The 22,368-nt window shown below is 40.8% G+C and overlaps 1 protein-coding gene across 1 annotated transcript; it reads left to right on the forward strand.

The window, feature by feature from the left end:
* Positions 1 to 2,074: 2,074 nt before the first annotated feature.
* Positions 2,075 to 3,743, forward strand: LOC109778077 (actin-1-like). The gene is made up of 2 exons (XM_020336628.3): positions 2,075 to 2,678; positions 2,788 to 3,743. The coding sequence occupies exons 1-2, from the start codon at positions 2,225 to 2,227 to the stop codon at positions 3,465 to 3,467; spliced, it is 1,134 nt and encodes a 377-aa protein (XP_020192217.1). The 5' UTR covers positions 2,075 to 2,224; the 3' UTR covers positions 3,468 to 3,743.
* The last annotated feature ends 18,625 nt before the right edge of the window (positions 3,744 to 22,368 follow it).

Raw genomic sequence — 22,368 nt, forward strand, 5'->3', positions numbered from 1 at the left:
ATAATTTGGAAATCAAGCACAAATCAATTTGGAGATCAAACCGTTAATGCAACTAATTAGCTAGACATTTAGTTACATATGCAATTGATTAGGTCCATTTAAAATATGATTTTTTTGCACTGAATCAATTTGGGATCTGATTCAAATGAAATTAATTAATTAGGCAGACATTTAATTATGCCTACAAATATTTAGAAGCAGGGATTTTCCCAATTAGGCATAATTAATTGATTTGGTTGGTAGTTAATTAGGCACACAAAGAGTTAGGTAGGCATTTAATTATTTGTGTAATTAATTAATTTAGCAGACATTTAATTGTGCCAAATATCTTGAAAGAGCTCGCGGGCAAGGATGGTCAACATGCTCTCAGCGACATGGTATAGCACTGCTTGCCAACAAGGACAACGGCCACCATGCGCTCGTGACATGGACGACCAATCATTCACTAAGATAGATGACGACCATGCTCTGCAGGATGTCCACACGTTGATGGTTGCCGAAATGTTCACGGGCGAGGACAACACGACACTACATCGGCCAGGTGGTTCATGCTATAGTAGAAAGGAAGAGTGTTATAAGAATATGAAGGAAAAAGAACTAAAGCTGCCAAGTGTTTCATGGTGTTGGAGAAGGAAAGAGTCTTCCAGAAAATTAAGTGAAACAAGAAAGAGAGAGTATTCTAGAAAATAAATAGGAACGAGAACTAAAGCTGGTGAGGAAGGAGGAAGAAGAAAATGAGGCGTCGCTGGCGAAGGCAAGGATGTTGATGTGGTGTTGGTTGGCGCCGACGAAACGGTTGCCACACGCCTCCCACGTCAGTGTGTGTGTGTGAGCGTGTATGTGTGTGTTTTTTTTCCGTTTCACCAGTTGTAGAATTCAGGAGACATATGATGGCGTTTCATCATGGCATTGCCATGTTGAACTCAAGGCGTTGCAAACACTTAATAGAAGCGAGATATGAGAAATGAGAGAAAAATATTGGCAGTTGTTGTTATACAATTAGAAAGCCTAAAAAAGATGACATTTTACTGCTTGCATTTGCAAAGTTGAATGGACATTTGAGATTGATCTCTATAGTTATTCTTTGTTTGTTTACAATAGTATGTGTAGTTTAACCCACACTATTATATTGTAAATATGAAAAAATGTCCCTGTTGCAACGCACGGCGAAGATGAGGTGGACGTCATCTGGTTTTAAAGGATATAACACTGGCGAAAAATGTCCTGCTACAGCGGGAAACATTTCATACATCTCATATATTAGTAATCTTATCGATGGTCAAAGCCATCCTCAAAAAACGAATTAGGCTTTGTATATTTGAATGGAGGGAGTAGAAAAGTTTGCATATTTCGATGCAAATTAAAGGTGGAGATTAGACTTACCCCTTCAATCAAAAAGATTATATTGTTCTGATCTCTTGTTTTATTCATTGGGAGAATATGGATTAGAATTAGTTGATCATGAATGTACGAGAATGCCCCTTTTAAGTGACTTTAAGACCCGTGCAAACTTTTAAGAGGGGCGTGTCGAAGCAAACTTTTAAGAAGGGTGTCCCGCTATGGCGGAAACCGAATGCGAAGGGTCTGACAGGAAAAGAGTGCGTCCTGGGGTGTTTTTTCTTGTGTTGGGCCTGTGTGTTGGAGATAACATGGCGGATAGTCCGGACAACCATATTTCTCCCTCACATATGATTTGTATTTGGGAAGACCGAATTATACAAACTGTTGAATTTTGGGGAGCCTACTGGGCGCCCATTTGATATCTGAGCAACGTCCGACTTCGAAGACGACTTTAATCATTTGTTCGATTCATTTATATATGCATTATAGCCCGTAGCAACACATAGACGACTTTGTTGTGGAGGAGAAAACCATGCATATGCATACTACTCGTGGATGAGAAAACCATATGCATGCATGAATTTGTTGGTGTGGAGGTGAAAAGCGTACGTATGCATGGAACTGCTCAAAAAGAAAAGAAAAGAGAAGGAAAAAGTTAAAAGAGAGTCCCGTGGTGATGCATGGATTTGTGAGGCTGAGGACCCTCTTCCATGGAGGCGATGCGCGCGCGACGAGTGCGGGCCTCCGCTTCCACACCCCATAAATATTACCTGCCTCGGATCCATCCTTCACAGAAGGAGGTACTCCCTTGTGTTAGATCCAAGAAGCAACCACAAACAAGAATCAACAACAAGAGAGGAGGAGGAAGAAGAAGAGATCGAAGATGGCCGACGGCGAGGACATCCAGCCGCTGGTGTGCGACAACGGGACAGGTATGGTGAAGGCCGGGTTCGCCGGCGACGACGCGCCCCGGGCGGTGTTCCCCAGCATCGTGGGGCGGCCGCGGCACACGGGGGTCATGGTGGGCATGGGGCAGAAGGACGCGTACGTGGGCGACGAGGCGCAGTCCAAGCGTGGTATCCTCACCCTCAAGTACCCCATCGAGCACGGCATCGTCTCCAACTGGGACGACATGGAGAAGATCTGGCATCACACCTTCTACAACGAGCTCCGCGTGGCCCCCGAGGAGCACCCCGTCCTGCTCACCGAGGCGCCCCTCAACCCCAAGGCCAACCGTGAGAAGATGACCCAGATCATGTTCGAGACCTTCAACACCCCCGCCATGTACGTCGCCATCCAGGCCGTGCTCTCCCTCTACGCCTCCGGGCGAACCACCGGTACGTACGCCCGCCCGCCCGCCATTGCATCTTCTTCTTCTCGTTTCTTTCTTTCATTCATCGTGTCCACCGTGATCGATGACAAACAAACAAAAAAAACATTTGCAAGGTATCGTGCTCGACTCCGGTGACGGTGTGAGCCACACGGTGCCCATCTACGAGGGGTACGCGCTGCCCCACGCCATCCTCCGTCTCGACCTCGCCGGACGCGACCTCACCGACCACCTCATGAAGATCCTCACGGAGCGCGGCTACTCCTTCACCACCACGGCGGAGCGCGAAATCGTCCGCGACATGAAGGAGAAGCTCTCCTACATCGCCCTCGACTACGACCAGGAGATGGAGACCTCCAAGACCAGCTCCTCCGTGGAGAAGAGCTACGAGCTGCCCGACGGCCAGGTCATCACCATCGGCGCCGAGCGCTTCCGCTGCCCGGAGGTGCTCTTTCAGCCATCCTTCATCGGGATGGAAGCCGCGGGGATCCACGAGACCACCTACAACTCCATCATGAAGTGCGACGTGGACATCAGGAAGGACCTCTACGGCAACATCGTCCTCAGTGGTGGCACCACCATGTTCACCGGCATCGCCGACAGGATGAGCAAGGAGATCACCGCCCTCGCGCCCAGCTCCATGAAGATCAAGGTCGTCGCCCCGCCCGAGAGGAAGTACAGTGTGTGGATCGGAGGCTCCATCCTCGCCTCCCTCAGCACCTTCCAGCAGATGTGGATCGCCAAGGCCGAGTACGACGAATCCGGACCATCCATCGTCCACCGGAAATGCTTCTAGATACTCATGCATATATCCACCCCATTCCATCGTCATTATCTTATCTTATCATCATCACCAAACAAAACAAAAGTAAAGGCGCGCCGACGATGCATGGGATCATCACTACTACTGCTGCCGGGGCGCCCGTCCGATCGCCATCGATGATCCTTTTTTTCTTGTTTCCCTTTCTTTTTCTTTCTTGCCAATCTTTCTACATAAATCATGTTTTCTTTTCTCACTTCAATTTTATTTAATTGGAGGAGATGCTATCTATGCATCCCATTCCATCGTCATTTAATTTGTGGATGACGCGGTGGTGGTATGTTTGAATTCAATCTAATCCAATGGCCGGCTAGCGGCCGAGATGATTACTATTGATTATTATTTTTGTTAGAAAATCGATGTCACCCTTTTTATCTTCACAAACTCACGAGGAAAAATAATAATACGCGTGTTAATTACTATTCTCAACATCTACTGTAGTTTAGTCTAACTAGCCTTAGCTAATTTTCCATTGAATGTTAGTTACGGACTCCACTCAATGAATCTAGTTTCATATTTATAATTATTTAATATAACGTATATATTCAAACTTTTCAAAACTCACATGCAAACAATTTGGTGAAAAAAAATAGATGCTAAATATATCTCAACTTCTAAAAGTCATAAGTAAAGGAATCGGTGAAATGTTTGACATACGTAGTAATAGATATCCGAATTTCAGGGGCCTCCTTTGACTCAAAGAAATTTCATGGGATGTTTGTTTGATTTTTATGGTTGGAGTCCTTTAAAAATATCCGTCCACTCCAACCTTGTCTGAATTTACTTTAGTTCTCATGTGTTATTATTAACTCTTTCATCCAAATTCCACTAATTAGTTCTTAATCCTACAAGACAAGACGAGATCAAAAACTCTAATCTTGTGGGTTTTTTTTTATTTTCTGTTCCCACATTCGAAAAATCCCATGAATATTTCAATAGCGGTCGGTTCTCCCTAGCGAACGATTCCTTCGCTAGTGGAGTAACGATCCACCAAACGAAATCGTTCGTTGGAAGAAGTCCCTCAGCGCGACCCCCCCCCCCCCCCCTTGTTGGGTCAAGAAAAGCGTGTTTCCTATGACGCACTGCCAGGTCTTTAAAACATGTATTTCAACCATGTTTTGAATAGCTACACAAACACAAAAATTGCCATGATATATGTAATAAAACTACAAAGATCCAAAAAACATATTATATATTTTTATGAAATAACTAAAAATGTCATGCTCTAAAATAACGAAAAATGGCATGCCTTAACTAATAAAAATACCATTATCCGGCCATGGTTTTGTATGAATTATTGACAAAGGTATATACAATTAATTTATTATGGCAAGAAGAATATGTCGCATTAAACGCAAATAATAATTCGCATGGCACCTATGGCAAAATAATTTTCCATGGTCTAATCAATAAAAATGCCAAGGTCTAAATAATAAATTTCCAAAGTCTAAATAACAAATTGTCATGATCTAAACAATAAAAGTGCCATGCTACGTAGAATACTACTATCATGGTGTAATTGATAAACTTGCCAGTCTTTAAAAAGTAAAAGTGTCGTGCTAACTACAATAAAACTACCATGGTCCAACAAATGAAATTTTCATGATATAAATAAGAGAAGTGTCATGATACCTACAATAAAACTACCATGGATTAATTAACAAAATTGCATGGTCTAAATAATATGTATTACATGCTACCTACAATACAACTACCATGATTTATTGTATAAAATTACCATAGTTTAAATAATGAAATAGCACAAGGAAAAAATAGGAAGTTCTCTAAAATCATGGCACATGTTGAAATTTTGGAATGGGAACAAGGCAAATTTAGGAATATTATTATTCAAAACCGATGGCAATTTTAGTAATTTCACATCGGCGCATGGCTATTTAGGAATATTATTAATCCCCAATGCCTTCCCCTAGGCCAAGTACAGTGAAGTGTCATGTAGTTGATGTGCAAACGACACCACTAGAGGAAGAACAAGATACATATTATCAAAATATTGAATGAATACCAACACTAGTGCAGTGACCTGCTATACAAACGGTTTTTAACCCCTTTCTGTGACGTAGTTTTAAACCGCTGCCTTGCCTATCACTACTAGGACAAACTTTATAGGTAGAACCTTACCAGTAGCACGGGTTAAGGTGCAACGCTACTGCTATATAGAAGTAGTGCGGGGCCTGTACGAGTGCTACAAGTAAGTGTGTAGTAGTAGCGCCCGCTCGCGGTCCCTTGCTGCTGCTAAATGGTCCCCTCCTCACTCACGGGGGCTACCCGTAATAGCAGTGTTGGTCATGAGCCCACGCTACTGCTAAGGCAATTACCAGTAGCGCGGGCTACCACACACGCTGCTACTGTGGCCAGCCCGAGCCCAACTCACCGGCCCCATTTAGTAGCAGTGTGGGCTATAGACCCACGCTATAGCATGGCCTAGCAACAGCGTTGGTTTCTTCCCCGCGCTACTGTTAATACCACCTTATCTTCTCTGCATGCACGACCTCCCTCTCCCTCTCCACTCTCTCGGTCCTCTCCATTCCCCCCCCCCCCCGCGCCGCCCCCACATTGCCTTGCTCCACCGCCGCCGCCCGCTGCTGCCATCGCCCACTGATGCCGTCGCCCACGGCTGCCGTCGCCCGTTGCCGCTGTCTCCCCCTGGTATGTCTCCTCTGACCCTTTCCCTCCCTCCCACCTCCCTCCCTCCTACATTGCATAAATTAATGGGTACATAGATAGATAGATAGATGGATAGACAGATGGATGGAACTAGGTTTTTTTAGTAATGCTTGGATAGATAGGTGGATGGATGGATAGATGTTAGGTCTTTTGAATAGAATAGTAAGTGTCTAATAGAGTAGCAAAATCGAAAATGTTCGGTAAATTTAGGTCTTCTAAACCAAATGCCTTTAAGTAAAAATGTAGTAATAGACTATAAAATTGTTTTTTATATTGATGATATAATTTTTAATCGCCGGACTATGTAGGATTTCTCGTGTTGCGTCACCCTCTCCCGCTCGGTCCCGTCCCGCCACCATGAGCACCTTCCATCTCCTTTCTGTTTAGTTTTTGGTTTAGTTTTATTTTAATATATATGTAGATGTATGTATGTTTGTTAGAATGGTTGGTTAGATGGATGGATGCATGGATGCATTATTGGTTGTTGCAGTTTTGTTTCATTATCGATTTTCAAAAAATCCGACAAAATGGATGCATGGATGCATTTTGCAGGGAACACCTCCGAGTGGCCTATGTTTTGCTGGAATGTTGATTAATTTTCATTCCAGCAAATTTTAGGTGCTCGATATGTCCTATTTTAGCAAAGGTCATGCCGGATTTCCCCCCTGAATTTTAGCATGACTTGTGCTAGAATATGTAGGAAATATCAAGTGCCTTTGATTAGCCAGAAAGAGAATTAAACCACATTTTGGGTTGACTTTAAGTATCTTGGGGCTCCATACATGACAGTCAAAGAATCATTGAGGAAGCATGTCCACCATATATGTGAGAAGACACTGGTACTGTAAGGTGTTATACAAACGGTTTTTAACCCCTTTCCGCAATGACATTTGGAACCGTCGCCAAGTAAGTGTGGGCGATAGGGGGGGTCCTTCCCACATGACCCAGAAACCGTCGGGGATGGGCGAGCGGCTACTAACGATCGCCATAGAATAAACATAAGAGAAACCGCCCTAGTCCCACACGTTACATCTCGACGTTACGTTTCTGATCAGAGAGACATCCCAAACGATTACGCCGCTATAGTCGTGTGAAAAAGGTGGACATCAACATTTAATCTGCCGATATGTTTGTGATAGGTACGTTATCGCACATGGTTCAAGAATATAAAATGTGTGCGCGCGGTGCCTCTACTAACGCCAACGTGTCCATTTTCATAACCGTGTGCGATTGGTATTCCTATCACACACGCACACTGGTTTGAAACGTTTGCCGTATTACCATGAGTCGCACACGCATATGAGACGAAACCGTGTGTGCGTCCGTCGGGCATCGCAAACGTTTCACGTCAAAGAACCGTCTGTTCTCTTTTTTCATCGCACACGTTGTTTCCTTTCTAACCATGTGCACATTATTTTATTCGCTCCTGTATATTTTTATTTTTGCCTTTAATTTATTATTCGAATTGGAAATTTTGAAATATGAAACATGCAATTCAAATTTTCAGCACAATGGTTCAACAACGAATCCATAAATAAAATAGTCAGTACAATATGTTCAGTAATTACAGGATTAGACATCAATTAACTATGATGAACCACAATTTTACAGGCGGTAAAGGTGAAGAGACAAGTGTAAATCATTTTGACTACCGATGGTGTTGAAGAAGCGGAATGCCCATAATGTGCCTTCCTGCATGCCATAGGCACGAACAACTTTTGTCCAACCCCTTGTAACGATCTCCCGCCCATCCTTCACCGCCTTCAGGAAGACTTCTAGAGCATTATCATGGTAGCATGAATTATATACTTTAACCTTAGTTGCCTCCACTCCGGTCATGTAGTTTGCAAGGTAATCATCAGTAAATAGCTTCGAAAACCACTGAAAAGAGAAAAATATCAGATACTGAGGTCTAATAGAGTAACTTGTTGTGGGCAGGGGGAAAAGGCAACACATTACTTACCATCATAAAGTTCACTGTTGTCTTGGACAAAGTGTAAATAAAGAGCTTAATTCCCATCACCCGTTTTTTTCGCCTAACAATCTTTCTTAGTTTCCTCACTTGACGCTTGTTCATGAATATTTCATTGCCCCATACGCAAAAGGGATCGAAGCGTGGATCAGTACCGCTCATATATGTACCTACAAGCAACCAGTAAATGCTAGAACCTAAACTGAGATTGCACAAATGATATAATATACAACTACCTACATTCCTAAGTACACGTATTTTTTAGAGATTTCAATATGAACTACATACAGATGTATATAGAATTATAGATGTAGTTTAGATTAGAATCTAGATTCACTCATTTTGCTCCTTATGTAGTCTATATTGGAATCTCTAAAAATACTTATATTTAGGAATAGATGGTGTATAAGACATGTGATGCAGCTAACCTCGACGGCAAACAACAACATCGCCCATTGTAGTCCTGTGTAAATACATGGAAAGCCAATGTTAACTACAACAGGGTTAACATCCACCAAAAATAGCAAATGGTAATAAAACGGCAGCATCTGTAGTGATATCTTCATTGTGAAAGAGTAGCACGGTAGCAAAGGGACGGATTAAAAAATGGACACAACTGTTAATTGCAACAGGCTTAACAGCATCCTAATTCATGTTTTGTAAGTTTGTAGCCATTGAAATACAGCTGTTTAAAAATGGATACAACTGTTGAAAGAGTCTTAGTTTGAGAGAGATTGAACTCACATGTAGGCAGTTTACATGGGCCAATACGTTGCCCACTCCAACATATGAGAAGTTGGATAGGGTGCTCGCTAGTGTGGAATGGGAACAAAAGTACCCATAGTGTCGGTGCATGCGATGCAAAGGGGGATCTCAGACCACACACCATTACTAGTGGACTCGGGAGACGCAACCCATATTGGGAACAAGAACGCTTTCTCCTTCGAACTAGGTTGGTTCGAGAAACAAAACTTCATGGAGATCATTGCACGAGAATGGGCGAAGCCTGTTAGTGGATGATCAAGTACTGAGAGATGGCAAAACAAAATTAGACATCTGAGACAATTCTTACGGGGTTGGGCCAGAAACGAGAGTGTGATATACAAATAAGAAAAAGAGTGACTCACCTAGTTAATAGATGCTCTGGATTTAAAAGCAGAAGTAAACATTCTTAATGTAGCCGAGCAGAGCTCGAAATCCGAAGTCGAGCAACGCATACGAGCTCTTCTTAGAGAAGAGGAGCTCAAATGGGCATTGCATGCTAAGGTGCTTAAGGTTGTCCAAGGGGATGACAATACACAATTTTTCACATGATTGCGAATGGGAAACATAGGAAGAAGAAAATACTACAGCTTCAACAGGACGAAGGGACAATTGTGGGTCATGAGAATTTGAAAGCATATATCTCTAATTATTATAAACAACTTTTCAAGCCTCCGGAAGCGAGCACGGTGTCCCTTAATGAGTCTGTTATTGGAGATATCCCTCAGCTTCGGTCGGAGGAGAATGATATTCTATCTGCACCGTTTACTGAGAAAGAGGTTCTAGATGCAATTTCACAAATGACCGAATAAAGCACCGGGTCCAGATGGGTTTCCCGCGGAATTCTATAGGAAATGTTGGCATATTATTAAGGATGGTCTTATGCCTATGTTTCAAGATTTCTTTAGCGGTTATTTAGAATTGTTTCATCTTAACTTTGGCATGATTACGTTGTTGCCAAAGAAAGAAGATGCAGTTCGGATTGAGTAGTTCAGGCCAATATGTCTTCTCAACATGAGTTTCAAAATATTCACGATCAGATCGTAGAAGCTTTATTTTCTTGTTACGATGATTCTCCACTTCACTCTGAAATTCTTTGAACTTTTCAAATGTTTCAGACTTGTGTTTCATTAAGTAGATATACCCATATCTGCTCATATCATCTGTGAAGGTTAGAAAATAACGATACCCGCCGCGAGCCTCAACACTCATTGGACCGCATACATCGGTATGTATTATTTCCAATAAGTCAGTAGCTCGCTCCATTGTTCCGGAGAACGGAGTTTTAGTCATCTTGCCCAAGAGGCATGGTTCGCAAGCATCAAATGATTCATAATCAAGTGATTCCAAAAGTCCATCCGCATGGAGTTTCTTCATGCGCTTTACACCAATATGACCTAAACGGCAGTGCCACAAATATGTTGCACTATCATTATCAACTTTGCATCTTTTGGCATCAATATTATGAATATGTGTATCACTACGATCGAGATTCAATAAACCATTTACATTGGGTGTATGACCATAGAAGGTTTTATTCATGTAAACAAAACAACAATTATTCTCTTACTTAAATGAATAACCGTATCGCAATAAACATGATCCAATCATATTCATGCTCAACGCAAACACCAAATAACATTTATTTTAGGTCCAACACTGATCCCGAAGGTAGAGGGAGTGTGCGATGGTGATCTTATCAACCTTGGAATCACTTCCAACACACATCGTCACCTCGACCTTAACTAGTCTCTGTTCATTTTGCAACTCCTGTTTCGAGTTACTAATCTCAGCAACTGAACCGGTATCAAATACCCTGGGGTTACTATGAACACTCGTAAAGTACACATCAATAACATGTATATCAAATATACCTTTGTTCACTTTGCCATCCTTCTTATTCGCCAATTATTTGGGGTAGTTCCGCTTCCATTGACCATTCCCTTTGCAGTAGAAGCACTCAGTTTCAGGCTTAGGTCTAGCTTTGGGATTCTTCACGGGAGTGGCAACTTGCTTGCCATTCTTCTTGAAGTTCCCTTTCTTTCCATTGCCCTTTTACTTGAAACTAATGGTCTTGTTAACCATCAACAATTGATGCTCTTTCTTGATTTCTACTTTCGTCGATTTTGATACATCTCCAACGTATCTATAATTTTTGAATGTTCCATGTTGTTATATTATCATTATTAGATGTTTTACAATCATTTATAGTCATTTTATATCATTTTTTGGTACTAACCTATTGACATAGTGCCAAGTGCCAGTTGTTGTTTTTTGCATGTTTTTTACATCGCAGGAAATCAATATCAAACGGAGTCCAAACACCGCGAAACTTTTTGTTGATTTTTTATGGACCAGAAGACCACCAATGGGCTAGAGCAGCACCTGGGGGGTGCCTCAAGGGGGCACAACCCACCAGGCCGCGCCTGGGCCCCCAGGCGCGCCCAAGTGGGTTGTGCCCACCTCGGTGGCCTCCCACACCCCCTCTTCGCCCTATTAAATCCCAAATATTCCAAAACCCTTCGGGGTTAACCTAGATCAGAAGTTCCACCGCCGCAAGGCTCTTTAGCCACGAGAAACCAATCTAGACCCCGTTCCGGCACCCTGCCGGGGGGGGGGAGATCATCACCGGTGGCCATCTTCATCATCCCGACGGCCACCACGATAAGGAGGGAGTAGTCCACCCTCGGGGCTGAGGGTTTGTGCCAGTAGCTATGTGTTTAATGTCTCTCTCTCTCTCATGTTCTTGAGATGTCACGATCTTGATGTATTGCAGGCTTTGTTAATATAGTCGGAACATATGGTGTTTTCCCCTCTCTATCTTGTTGTGATGAATTGAGTTTTCCCTTTGAGATTTCGTTGTTATCAGATTGAATACTTTTATGGATTTGAGAACACTTGATATATGTCTTGCAATTGAATACTCAAGGTGACAATGGGGTATCGTATTGATTCACTTGATATATGTTTTGGCACTCAACTCGCGGATTCCTGAGGTGACATTGGGGTAATCTATGCATAGGGGTTGATGCACGTTCTTGTCTTTGTTTCCCCGGTAGAAATCTTGGGGCACTCTTTGCAGTTCTTTGTGTTGGATTGAGTATTATGAATATGAATTTGCTTTGGTGTTATTTTAGTACGAACTCTAGGATAGATCAAACGGAAAGAATAACTTTGTGTTATTTTAGTAGAACTCTGGAATAGATCGGACGGAAAGAATAGCTTTGAGGTGGTTTCGTACCCTACAAACAATTCCGTCTTATGTTCTCCGCTAGATAGGAAAATTGGAGTGATTCTTCATCGCACTTTGAGGGATGGTTATATGATCCAATTATATTAGCACTGTTGAGAGATTGCACTAGTGAAAGTACGGACCCTAGGACTTGTTTTCAAGCATTGCAATACCGTTTTTGTGCCCGTTTACTATTTTCTACCTTGCTGTTTTTATTTATTCAGATTATAAAAATATATTTCTACCATCCATATTACACTTTTATCACCATCTCTTCGCCGAACTAGTGCACCTATACAATTTGCCGTTGTATTGGGTGTGTTGGGGACACAAGAGATTTCTTGTATTTGGTTGCAGGGTCGTTTGAGAGAGACTATCTTCATCCTATGCCTCCCACAGATTGATAAACCTTAGGTCATCTACTTGAGGAAAATTGCTATTGTCGTACAAAACTCTGCGCTTGGAGGGCCAACACGAGTCTACAAGAGTAAAGATGCGTAGTAGACATCAAGCTCTTTTTTGGCGCCGTTGCCGGGGAGGTGAGTGCTTGAAGGTATATCTTTAGATCTTGCAATCGATTCTTTTAGTTTCCTGTATTATCACTAGTTTGTTTTTATAAAAGAAAACTACATAAAAATGGAATTGAGGTTGCATCATATTATTGATCATATTTATAATATATTTCTTGAAAATGATGGATCGTAAAATTGTGCTCAATTGTTAGAAGAAGAAGTCATTAAAATGTTATGCACAAAATATTTTAATGATGAACATGATTGCAATGTTGTTAGTATGAATTCTTTGAATATCCATGATGCTAATGATATGCAAAGCCATAAGCTTGGGGATGCTATGTTTGATGAAGATGATATTTTTTGTCCCCCAAGATTTGATGTGCAAATTTGTTATAATGATTGCATGCCTCCTATTTATGATGATTATATTGATGAAAGTGGATTTGGAGAGGTCATGACTTTATTTAGTGATGAATCCACCATTTTGGATGAGGCTTCAATTGACTATGATAACAAAGTTGCTATCCATGATGATTATGGTGATGACATGTATGCTATAAAGAATAATGATAACCATGAAACTTGTCATCACAATTTTCATTCTCAATATGATTATGCCAATCAAGTATCACATGACAGTTATTTTGTTGAGTTTGCTCCCACCACTATTGGTGAGAATAAATTTGCTTATGTAGGGAGTAACAAAATTTATATGCTTATGTATCATGAAAATAATGCTTTATGTGATGGCTATATTGTTGAATTCATTCATGATGCCACTGAAAATTATTATGAGGGGGGAACATATGCTTGTAGGAATTTCAATAATATCAAGTTTCCTCTCTATGTGTTGAAAATATTGAAGTTATGTTTGTTTTGCCTTCCTATGCTAGTTGATTCTTGCTCCCAAAAGTTATTTTCTCACAAACTCCCTATGCATAGGAAGTGGATTAGTCTTAAATGTGCTTGCCATGTGATTCATGATGCTCTTTTTCATGTTTCAATTCTTATCTTTTATGCGAGCATCATTGAAATCATCATGCCTAGCTAAAAGGCATTAAAGAAAAGCGCTTCTTGGGAGACAACCCAACACTTTTACCTACTTTTTTGTGTGTTCACATGATTATGCTACTGTAGTAATCATGTTTTATTGCTTTTGTTTCAATAAAGTGCCAAGTAAAGCCTTTGGGATAGTGTGGATGATAGTTGACTTGAATCTGTGCAAAAACAGAAACTTTTGCGCTCAGTCCAGGAGTTTTTAAAATTCACTGGAATGTGATTTTGATCTGAAGTTTTTACAGGATATAGATATACAAATTTTCCACATTTAAATAATTTTTCATAATTTTTGGAGTAGTAGAAGTATGGTTGGAGTACAGATTACTACAGACTATTCTGTTTTTGACAGATTATGTTTTCATGCGTAGTTTGCTTGTTTCCTAGTTTCTATGGCTTATATTGCTCAATATAAATTGTGGAAATGATATGCTACAGTAGGAGTTGTGTGATAAAAATTATGAATCTTGTCTTTGACAGTACCAAAAGTGAAATGGTTTGCTCTTTATCATACTAATCTATCTCACAAAGTTCCGTTAAGTTTTGTGTGATTGAAGTTTTCAAGTTTTGGGTGAGATGTCGATATGAGGATAATAAGGAGTGACAAGACCCTAAGCTTGGGGATGCCCAAGGCACCCCAAGTTAATATCCAAGGAAGATCCAAGCAACTAATCTTGGGGATGCCCTGGAAGGCATCCCCGATTTCGTCTCCAACATTATCGGTAACCTTACTTGAGGCTATATTTTCATTCGTCACATGATATGTGTTTTGCTTGGTGCGTCATTTTATTTTGTTAGGATTTGCTTGCTTTTAGTTAGAATAATGTTTTGCTTCTTTATTTTCAATGAAAATGTCAAGGATAGCCTTTACCATGCTTATTTTGGAAGTCTACATGTTGCTGTTTCAAAACAGAAAGTTTACCGCTGTTGCAAAATTCCCTAGAAAAGTCAGAATGTGATACAATGTTGAAACTTTTTGCAAATAAGCTCTGATAAATTTTCTACAGTGTGTCAAATTTTCATAATTTTTGGAGTTAAATAAGTATTGATACTCTTGCATTCTTACAGACTGTACTGTTTTGGCAGATTGCTGTTATGTTTGCATTGCTTGCATATGTTTGCTTGTTTAATGATTCTATTTGAGGATAGGAGTATTAAATATGCAGAGGCATTTAGTATGAAATGTTGAATAATAATTTTAGTGATTTGCTACAGTAGATAATGATAAGCTTTTTGCATTGGTTTATACTAACTTATCTCACGAGTTCTTGTTGAGTTTTGTGTGGATGAAGCTTTTGAGATTTAGGAAAACCGTGATATGAGAGGAATTAAGGATGGGCATCCCAAGATAGTATTTCAAGAAGTCTCAAGCATCTAAGCTTGGGGATGCCCCGGTAGGCATCCCACCTTTTTTCTTCAACAATTATCGGTTAGTATCGGTTGAGCCTAAGTTTTTGCTTCTTCACATGAGTTGTGCTATTCTTGGATTGTCATTTTATTTTGTTTTGCTTGCTATTTTAATAAAATACTTAGAACTGAACGTTTTTAAATAAAATAGAGTCCTCAAATAGTTGCTAGAGAGGCTAGGTAAGCGGCACTCACATCCCGCCAATGAAGCTCTTTTCTAAGGAATTGCTCTAGTGCTTCACTTATATCTTTTTTAGCAGAGTGTGCTTTATTATTTTTGAATAAATTCTATCTTGCTTCACTTAAATTAATTTGAGAGGAAGAAATATTATGCTCATGATCTTCACTTATATTTGTTTGAGCTTATCAAAAGCAACACATGAAAATTAGTTCCAAAGTGATAGATATCCAAGAAGGATATAATAAAAACTTTGATGAAGATCTTTAGACAAAGTAAACTTGATTCCTTGTAATAGTTTTGAGATATGATGATGTGATATGTGAGTCATGTTGATGAGTAATTATGCTTTAGTAAGAATATTGGTGTTAAGGTTTGTGATTCCCTATGCAAGCACGAAAGTCAATAGTTATGCAATGAAATTACATCCTAATTGTGGTGCATTATTCGGTGTTAATTATGCTCAATGCTCGCTTATGAGATTATTCGTTTCTTGGTTGGTCGCTTCACAATCTTTTGCTAGCCTTCATCTTGCACTAACTATGATCACTACTTGTGCATCCAAAATCCTTTAAACCAGTTTTGCCACATGAGTCCACTATACCTACCTATATGCGGTATTCTTTTGCTGTTCTAAGCAAATTTGTATGTGCCATCTCTAATTTCAAAATAAATTTCTCTTTTGTGTGCTCGTACCGCTCGCGAGGCGGTGAGGGGTGGCCAATATTTTCCATGCTAGATGTGCTATTCTCACGATGAGTGTTTATTCACTTGTCATTGCACGAGAGTAAGGCAAAGGTATTAGGGATGCCCAGTCCCGAAATGAAAAATGAATTTACTTTATGTTGTCAAATAATAAATTCCTTGGAAAGTGTTGGTATGGAGGGCACACGTGGATACGGTTAGGCATGGAAAGTGAAAGTATGGTGGAAAAAGGAATAAACTTTATTTTCTGTTTGGGAACCGCCTATGATATATCTAGCATGGAAAGTGTTGGGAGCTCTAAGTCATTATCGTTGGTCGTAAAAGTATGCCTCTCAAAATGTTTTTATCTCTCAATTTTTGCTTTGAGCTCTGGCACCTCTACAAATCCCTACTTCCCTCTGCGAAGGGACTTTCTATTTACTTTATGCAATTTTTATTTTTAATTTGAGTCTCCGTCTTCTCTTATAAAGCATCAACTAGGGGGCACTATGATCGTACTTGAGCATTGGGTGTAGCTAATATGCGAGTGTGTTTCATTAATGGATCAATGATTGAGAATGATGGGCTAGGGATAACTTATTTTAGCGTTGATATTTTGAAAGACATGGTTGCTTGTTGATATGCTTGAGTATTTAAGTTATCATGTCAAAATTAGACTATTGCTTTGAAGCATATAAAATTCCAAATGTCCATGCTACAAAGAAAAGAATATGTGATGAACATGTTAGGCAGCATTCCCCATCAAAAGTTCTGTTTTTCTCATTTACCTACTCGAGGACGAGCAGGAAATAAGCTTGGGGATGCTGATACGTCTCCAGTGTATCTATAACTTTTGATTGTTCCATGCTGTTATATTATCATTCTTGGATGTTTTACAATCATTTTATATCATTTTTGGTACTAACCTATTGACATAGTGCCAAGTCCCAGTTGTTGTTTTTTGCATGTTTTTTACATCACACGAAATCGATATCAAACGGAGTCCAAACACCACGAAACTTTTTGTGGATTTTTTATGGACCAGAAGACCACCAATGGGCCAGAGCAGTACCTGGGGGGTGCCCCGGGGGGCACAACCCACCAGGGCGCGCTTGGGCCCCCAGGCGCCCCCAGGTGGGTTGTGCCCACCTCAGTGGCCTCCCGCACCCCCTCTTCGCCCTATAAAATCCCAAATATTCCAAAACCCTTCGGGGTTAACCTAGATCAGAAGTTCCGCCGCTGCAAGGCTCTGTAGCCATGAGAAACCAATCTAGACCCCGTTCCGGCACCCTGCCGGTGGAGGAGATCATCACCGGTGGCCATCTTCATCATCCCGACGGCCACCATGATGAGGCGGGAGTAGTCCACCCTCGGGGCTGAGGGTTTGTACCAATAGCTATGTGTTTAATCTCTCTCTCTCTCTCTCGTGTTCTTCAGATGTCATGATCTTGATGTATCGCAGGCTTTGTTAATATAGTCGGATCATATGGTGTTTTCCCGTCTCTATCTTGTTGTGATGAATTGATTTTTCCCTTTGAGATTTCATTGTTATCGGATTGAATACTTTTATGGATTTGAGAACACTTGATATATGTCTTGCAATTGAATACTCGTGGTGACAATGGGGTATCATATTGATTCACTTGATATATGTTTTGGCACTCAACTCGCGGATTCCTGAGGTGACACTGGGGTAATCTATGCATAGGGGTTGGTGCACGTTCTTATCTTTGTTTCTCCGGTAGAAATCTTGGAGCACTCTTTGAAGTTCTTTGTGTTGGATTGAGTATTATGAATATGAAATTGCTTTGGTGTTATTTTAGTACGAACTCTAGGATAGATCAAACAGAAAGAAAAGCTTTGTGTTATTTTAGTACGAACTCTTGAATAGATCGAACGAAAAGAATAGCTTTGAGGTGGTTTTGTACCCTACAAACAATTCTGTCTTATGTTCTCCGCTAGATAGGAACTTTGGAGTGATTCTTCATCGCACTTTGAGGGATGGTTATATGATCCAATTATATTAGCACTGTTGAGAGATTGCACTAGTGAAACTACGAACCCTAGGCCTTGTTTTCAAGCATTGCAATACCGTTTTTGTGCCCGTTTACTATTTGCTACCTTGCTGTTTTTATTTATTCAGATTATAAAAATATATTTCTACCATCCATATTACACTTTTATCACCATCTCTTCGCCGAACTAGTGCACCTATACAATTTGCCATTGTGTTGGGTATGTTGGGGACACAAGAGATTTCTTGTATTTGGTTGCAGGGTCGTTTGAGAGAGACTATCTTCATCCTACGCCTCCCACTGATTGATAAACCTTAGGTCATCCACTTGAGGGAAAATTGCTACTGTCCTACAAAACTCTGCGCTTGGAGGCCCAACATGTGTCTACAAGAATAAAGTTGCGTAGGAGACATCAGATTTCAGCATCACGAACAGCTCGGGAATCGTTTTCATTATCCCTTGCATATTATAGTTCATCATAAAGTTCCAGTAACTTGGTGATTGTGACTAGAGAACTCTGTCAATCGCTATCTTATCTGGAAGATTAACTCCCACTTGATTCAACTGATTTGTAGTACTCAGACATTCTAAGCACATGCTCACTGGTTGAGCTATTCTCCTCCATCTTGTAGGCAAAGTACTTGTCAGAGATCTCATACCTCTCGACTCGGGCATGAGTCTGAAATACCAATTCCAGCTCTTGGAACATCTCATGAGCTCCATGGCGTTCAAAACGTTTTTGAAGTCTCGGTTCTAAGCCGTAAAGCATGGCGCACTAAACTATCAAGTAGTCATCATATCGAGCTTGTCAAAACGTTTATAACGTCTACATATGCTCCTGCAATAGGTCTGTCACCTAGTGGTGCATCAAGGACATAATTTTTCTGTGCAGCAATGAGGATAATCCTCAGATCACGGACCCAGTCTTCATCATTGCTACTATCATATTTCAACTTAGTTTTCTCTAGGAACGTATCAAAAAACATAGGGGAGCTGCAACGTGAGCTATTGATCTACAACATAATTTGCAAATACTATCAGGACTAAGTTCATGATAAATTAAAGTTCAATTAATCAAATTACTTAAGAACTCCCACTTAGATAGACATCCCTCGAGTCATCTAAATGATCACGTTATCCAAATCAACTAAACCATGTCCGATCATCACGTGAGATGGTGTAGTTTTCAATGGTGAACATCTCTATGTTGATCATATCTACTATATGATTCACGTTCGACCATTCGGTCTCCAGTGTTCCGAGGCTATGTATGTACATGCTAGGCTCGTCAAGTTTAACCAAAGTATTCCGCACGTGCAAAACTGTCTTGCACCCATTGTATGTGAACGTAGAGCTTATCACGCCCGATCATCACGTGGTGTCTCGGCACGATGAACTGTCGCAATGGTGCATACACAGGGAGAACACGTATACCTTGAAATTTTAGTAAGGGATCATCTTATAATGCTACCGCCGTACTAAGCAAAATAAGATGTATAAAAGATAAACATCACATGCAATCACAATATGTGATATGATATGGCCATCGTCATCTTGTGCCTTTGATCTCCATCTCCAAAGCACCGTCATGATCTCCATCGTCACCGGCTTGACACCTCGATCTCCATCGAAGCGTCGTGGTCATGTCGCCAACTATGGCTTCTACAACTATCGCTAACGCATAGTGATAAAGTAAAGCAATTACATGGCGTTTGCATTTCATACAATAAAGCGACAACTATAAGGCTCCTGCCAGTTGCCGATAACTTCTACAAAACATGATCATCTCATACAACAACGTATATCACATCATGTCTTGACCATATCACATCACAACATGCCCTGCAAAAACAAGTTAGACGTCCTCTACTTTGTTGTTGCAAGTTTTACGTGGCTGCTACGGGCTTCTAGTAAGAACCGTTCTTACCTACGCATCAAAACCACAACGGTGTTTCGTCAAGTTTGCTGTTTCGTCAACTATGGGTTCAAGAACTATGTAGACATGACCGAGACACCTCTCCGGTCAATAACCAATAGCGGAACCTAGATGCTCATATTGGCTCCCATATATTCTACGAAGATCTTTATCAGTCGAACCGTTATGACAACATACGTTATTCCCTTTGTCATCGGTATGTTACTTGCCCGGGATTCGATCGTCGGTATCTTCATACCTAGTTCAATCTCGTTACCGGCAAGTCTCTTTACTTGTTCTTTAATGCATCATCCCGCAACTAACTCATTAGTCACATTGCTTGCAAGGCTTCTTATGATGTGCATTACCGAGAGGGCCCAGAGATACCTCTCCGATACTCGGAGTGACAAATACTAATCTCGATCTATGCCAACCCAACAAACACCTTCAGAGATACCTATAGAGCATCTTTATAATCACCTAGTTACGTTGTGACGTTTGATAGCACACAAGGTATTCCTCCGGTATTCGGGAGTTGCATAATTTCATAGTCAAAGGAATATGTGTATGCCATGAAGAAAGCAATAGCAATAAAACTTAACGATCATTATGCTAAGCTAACAGATGGGTCTTTTCCATCACGTCATTCTCCTAATAATGTGATCCCATTCATCAAATGACAACACATGTCTATGGTTAGGAAACTTAACCATCTTTGATTAATGAGCTAGTCTAATAGAGGCTTACTAGGGACACTGTGTTTTGTCTATGTATCCACACATGTATCAAGTTTCTGGTTAATACAATTCTAGCATGAATAGTAAACATTTATCATGATATAAGGAAATATAAAATAACAACTTTATTATTGCCTCTAGGGCATATTTCCTTCACAACCGAGCCAGACAGCTTTCATGCCTGGGAGACACATTCTTGAAGGGGTCGTCGTCCTGCATGAAACGCTGCATGAAATTCATTCGAAGAAGCTAGATGGGGTTATCTTCAAAGTGGATTTCGAGAAGGCATATGATAAAGTTAAATGGCCTTTCCTTCAGCAGGCAATGCGCATGAAAGGTTTTAATGAGGCATGGCGGAACCAAGTGGGTTCTCTAGTCCAAAAAGGTAGTGTCCGAATCAAGGTTAACGATGATATTGGTCACTATTTTCAGACACACAAGGGATTGAGACAAGGGGATTCAATGTCTCCTCTCCTTTTTAATATAGTGGCTGATATGTTGACTATTCTTATAGGCAGGGCCAAGGAAAACGGTCAAGTGGATGGACTTGTCCCTCATCTGGTCGATGGGGGAGTCTCCATTTTACAGTACGCTGACGACACTATCCTTTTCATGGAACATGGCATTGCAAAAGCGCGGAATATGAAACTCATATTATGTCTCTTCGAACATTTGTCTAGATTAAAAATAAACTTTCACAAGAGCGAGTTTTTCTGCTTTGGTAAGGCCAAAGAAGAGCAAGACACATATAGACATTTGTTTGGTTGTGAATTAGGTTCTTTGCCCTTCAGTTATTTGGGCATATCGATTCATCACCGTAAGCTATCTAATAAAGAATGGAAGTGCATAGAAGATCGAATTGAAAAAAAGCTTAGTTGCTGGAAGGGCAAGCTAATGTCGTATGGAGGTCGGCTAGTGCTGATCAACTCAGTACTTACTAGTATGCCGATGTTCCTACTATCTTTCTTTGAGGTACCGAAAGGGGTGCGGAAGAGACTTGATTTCTTTCGATCTCGATTCTTCTGGCAGTCAGATGAGGCCAAGAAGAAATACGGTCTTACACGATGGGATGTTTTATGCCGACCCAAGGACCAGGGGGGTCTTGGTGTTGAAAACCTTGAAATCAAGAATAAATGTCTTATGAGTAAATGGCTCTACAGGTTAGAGACAGAGCCGGAGGGTATATGAGCACAAATACTATGCAACAAGTATCTACAATCGAAAACGCTAGCTCAGGTCACCGCGAGACCAACTGACTCGCCATTCTAGAAGGGACTCGTGCGAACGAAAGATTTGTTCTTTCGTAGGGTCAAATTCTTGGTTGGCAATGGGATGTCAACAAGATTTTGGGAGGATACGTGGTTAGGGGAGACGCCACTAGCCATACAATACCCCACCCTATATAACATTGTGCAACGTAAGGAGATTACGTAGGCACAATATTTCAATCGATTCCCTTGAATGTTCAGTTCAGACGAGCGTTAGTTGGTGAGCGATGGAATGCCTGGATGCACTTGGTACGAAGATTGATAGATGTTCAATTATTCGACCAACCCGATTCGATGCACTAGAAGTTAGCTAGAAATGGGGTGTTTACGGTAAAATCTTTTTACATGGATCTAATTAATTATGGCCCAATCTCGAGATCGTTACATATTTGGAAGGTTAAGGTTCCATTGCGTATTAAAAATATTATGTGGTTCGTACACAAGCAAGTGA

The sequence above is a fragment of the Aegilops tauschii genome, unplaced genomic scaffold (genome assembly GCF_002575655.3).
Source record: "Aegilops tauschii subsp. strangulata cultivar AL8/78 unplaced genomic scaffold, Aet v6.0 Super-Scaffold_100181, whole genome shotgun sequence".
Classification (NCBI taxonomy): domain Eukaryota; kingdom Viridiplantae; phylum Streptophyta; class Magnoliopsida; order Poales; family Poaceae; genus Aegilops; species Aegilops tauschii.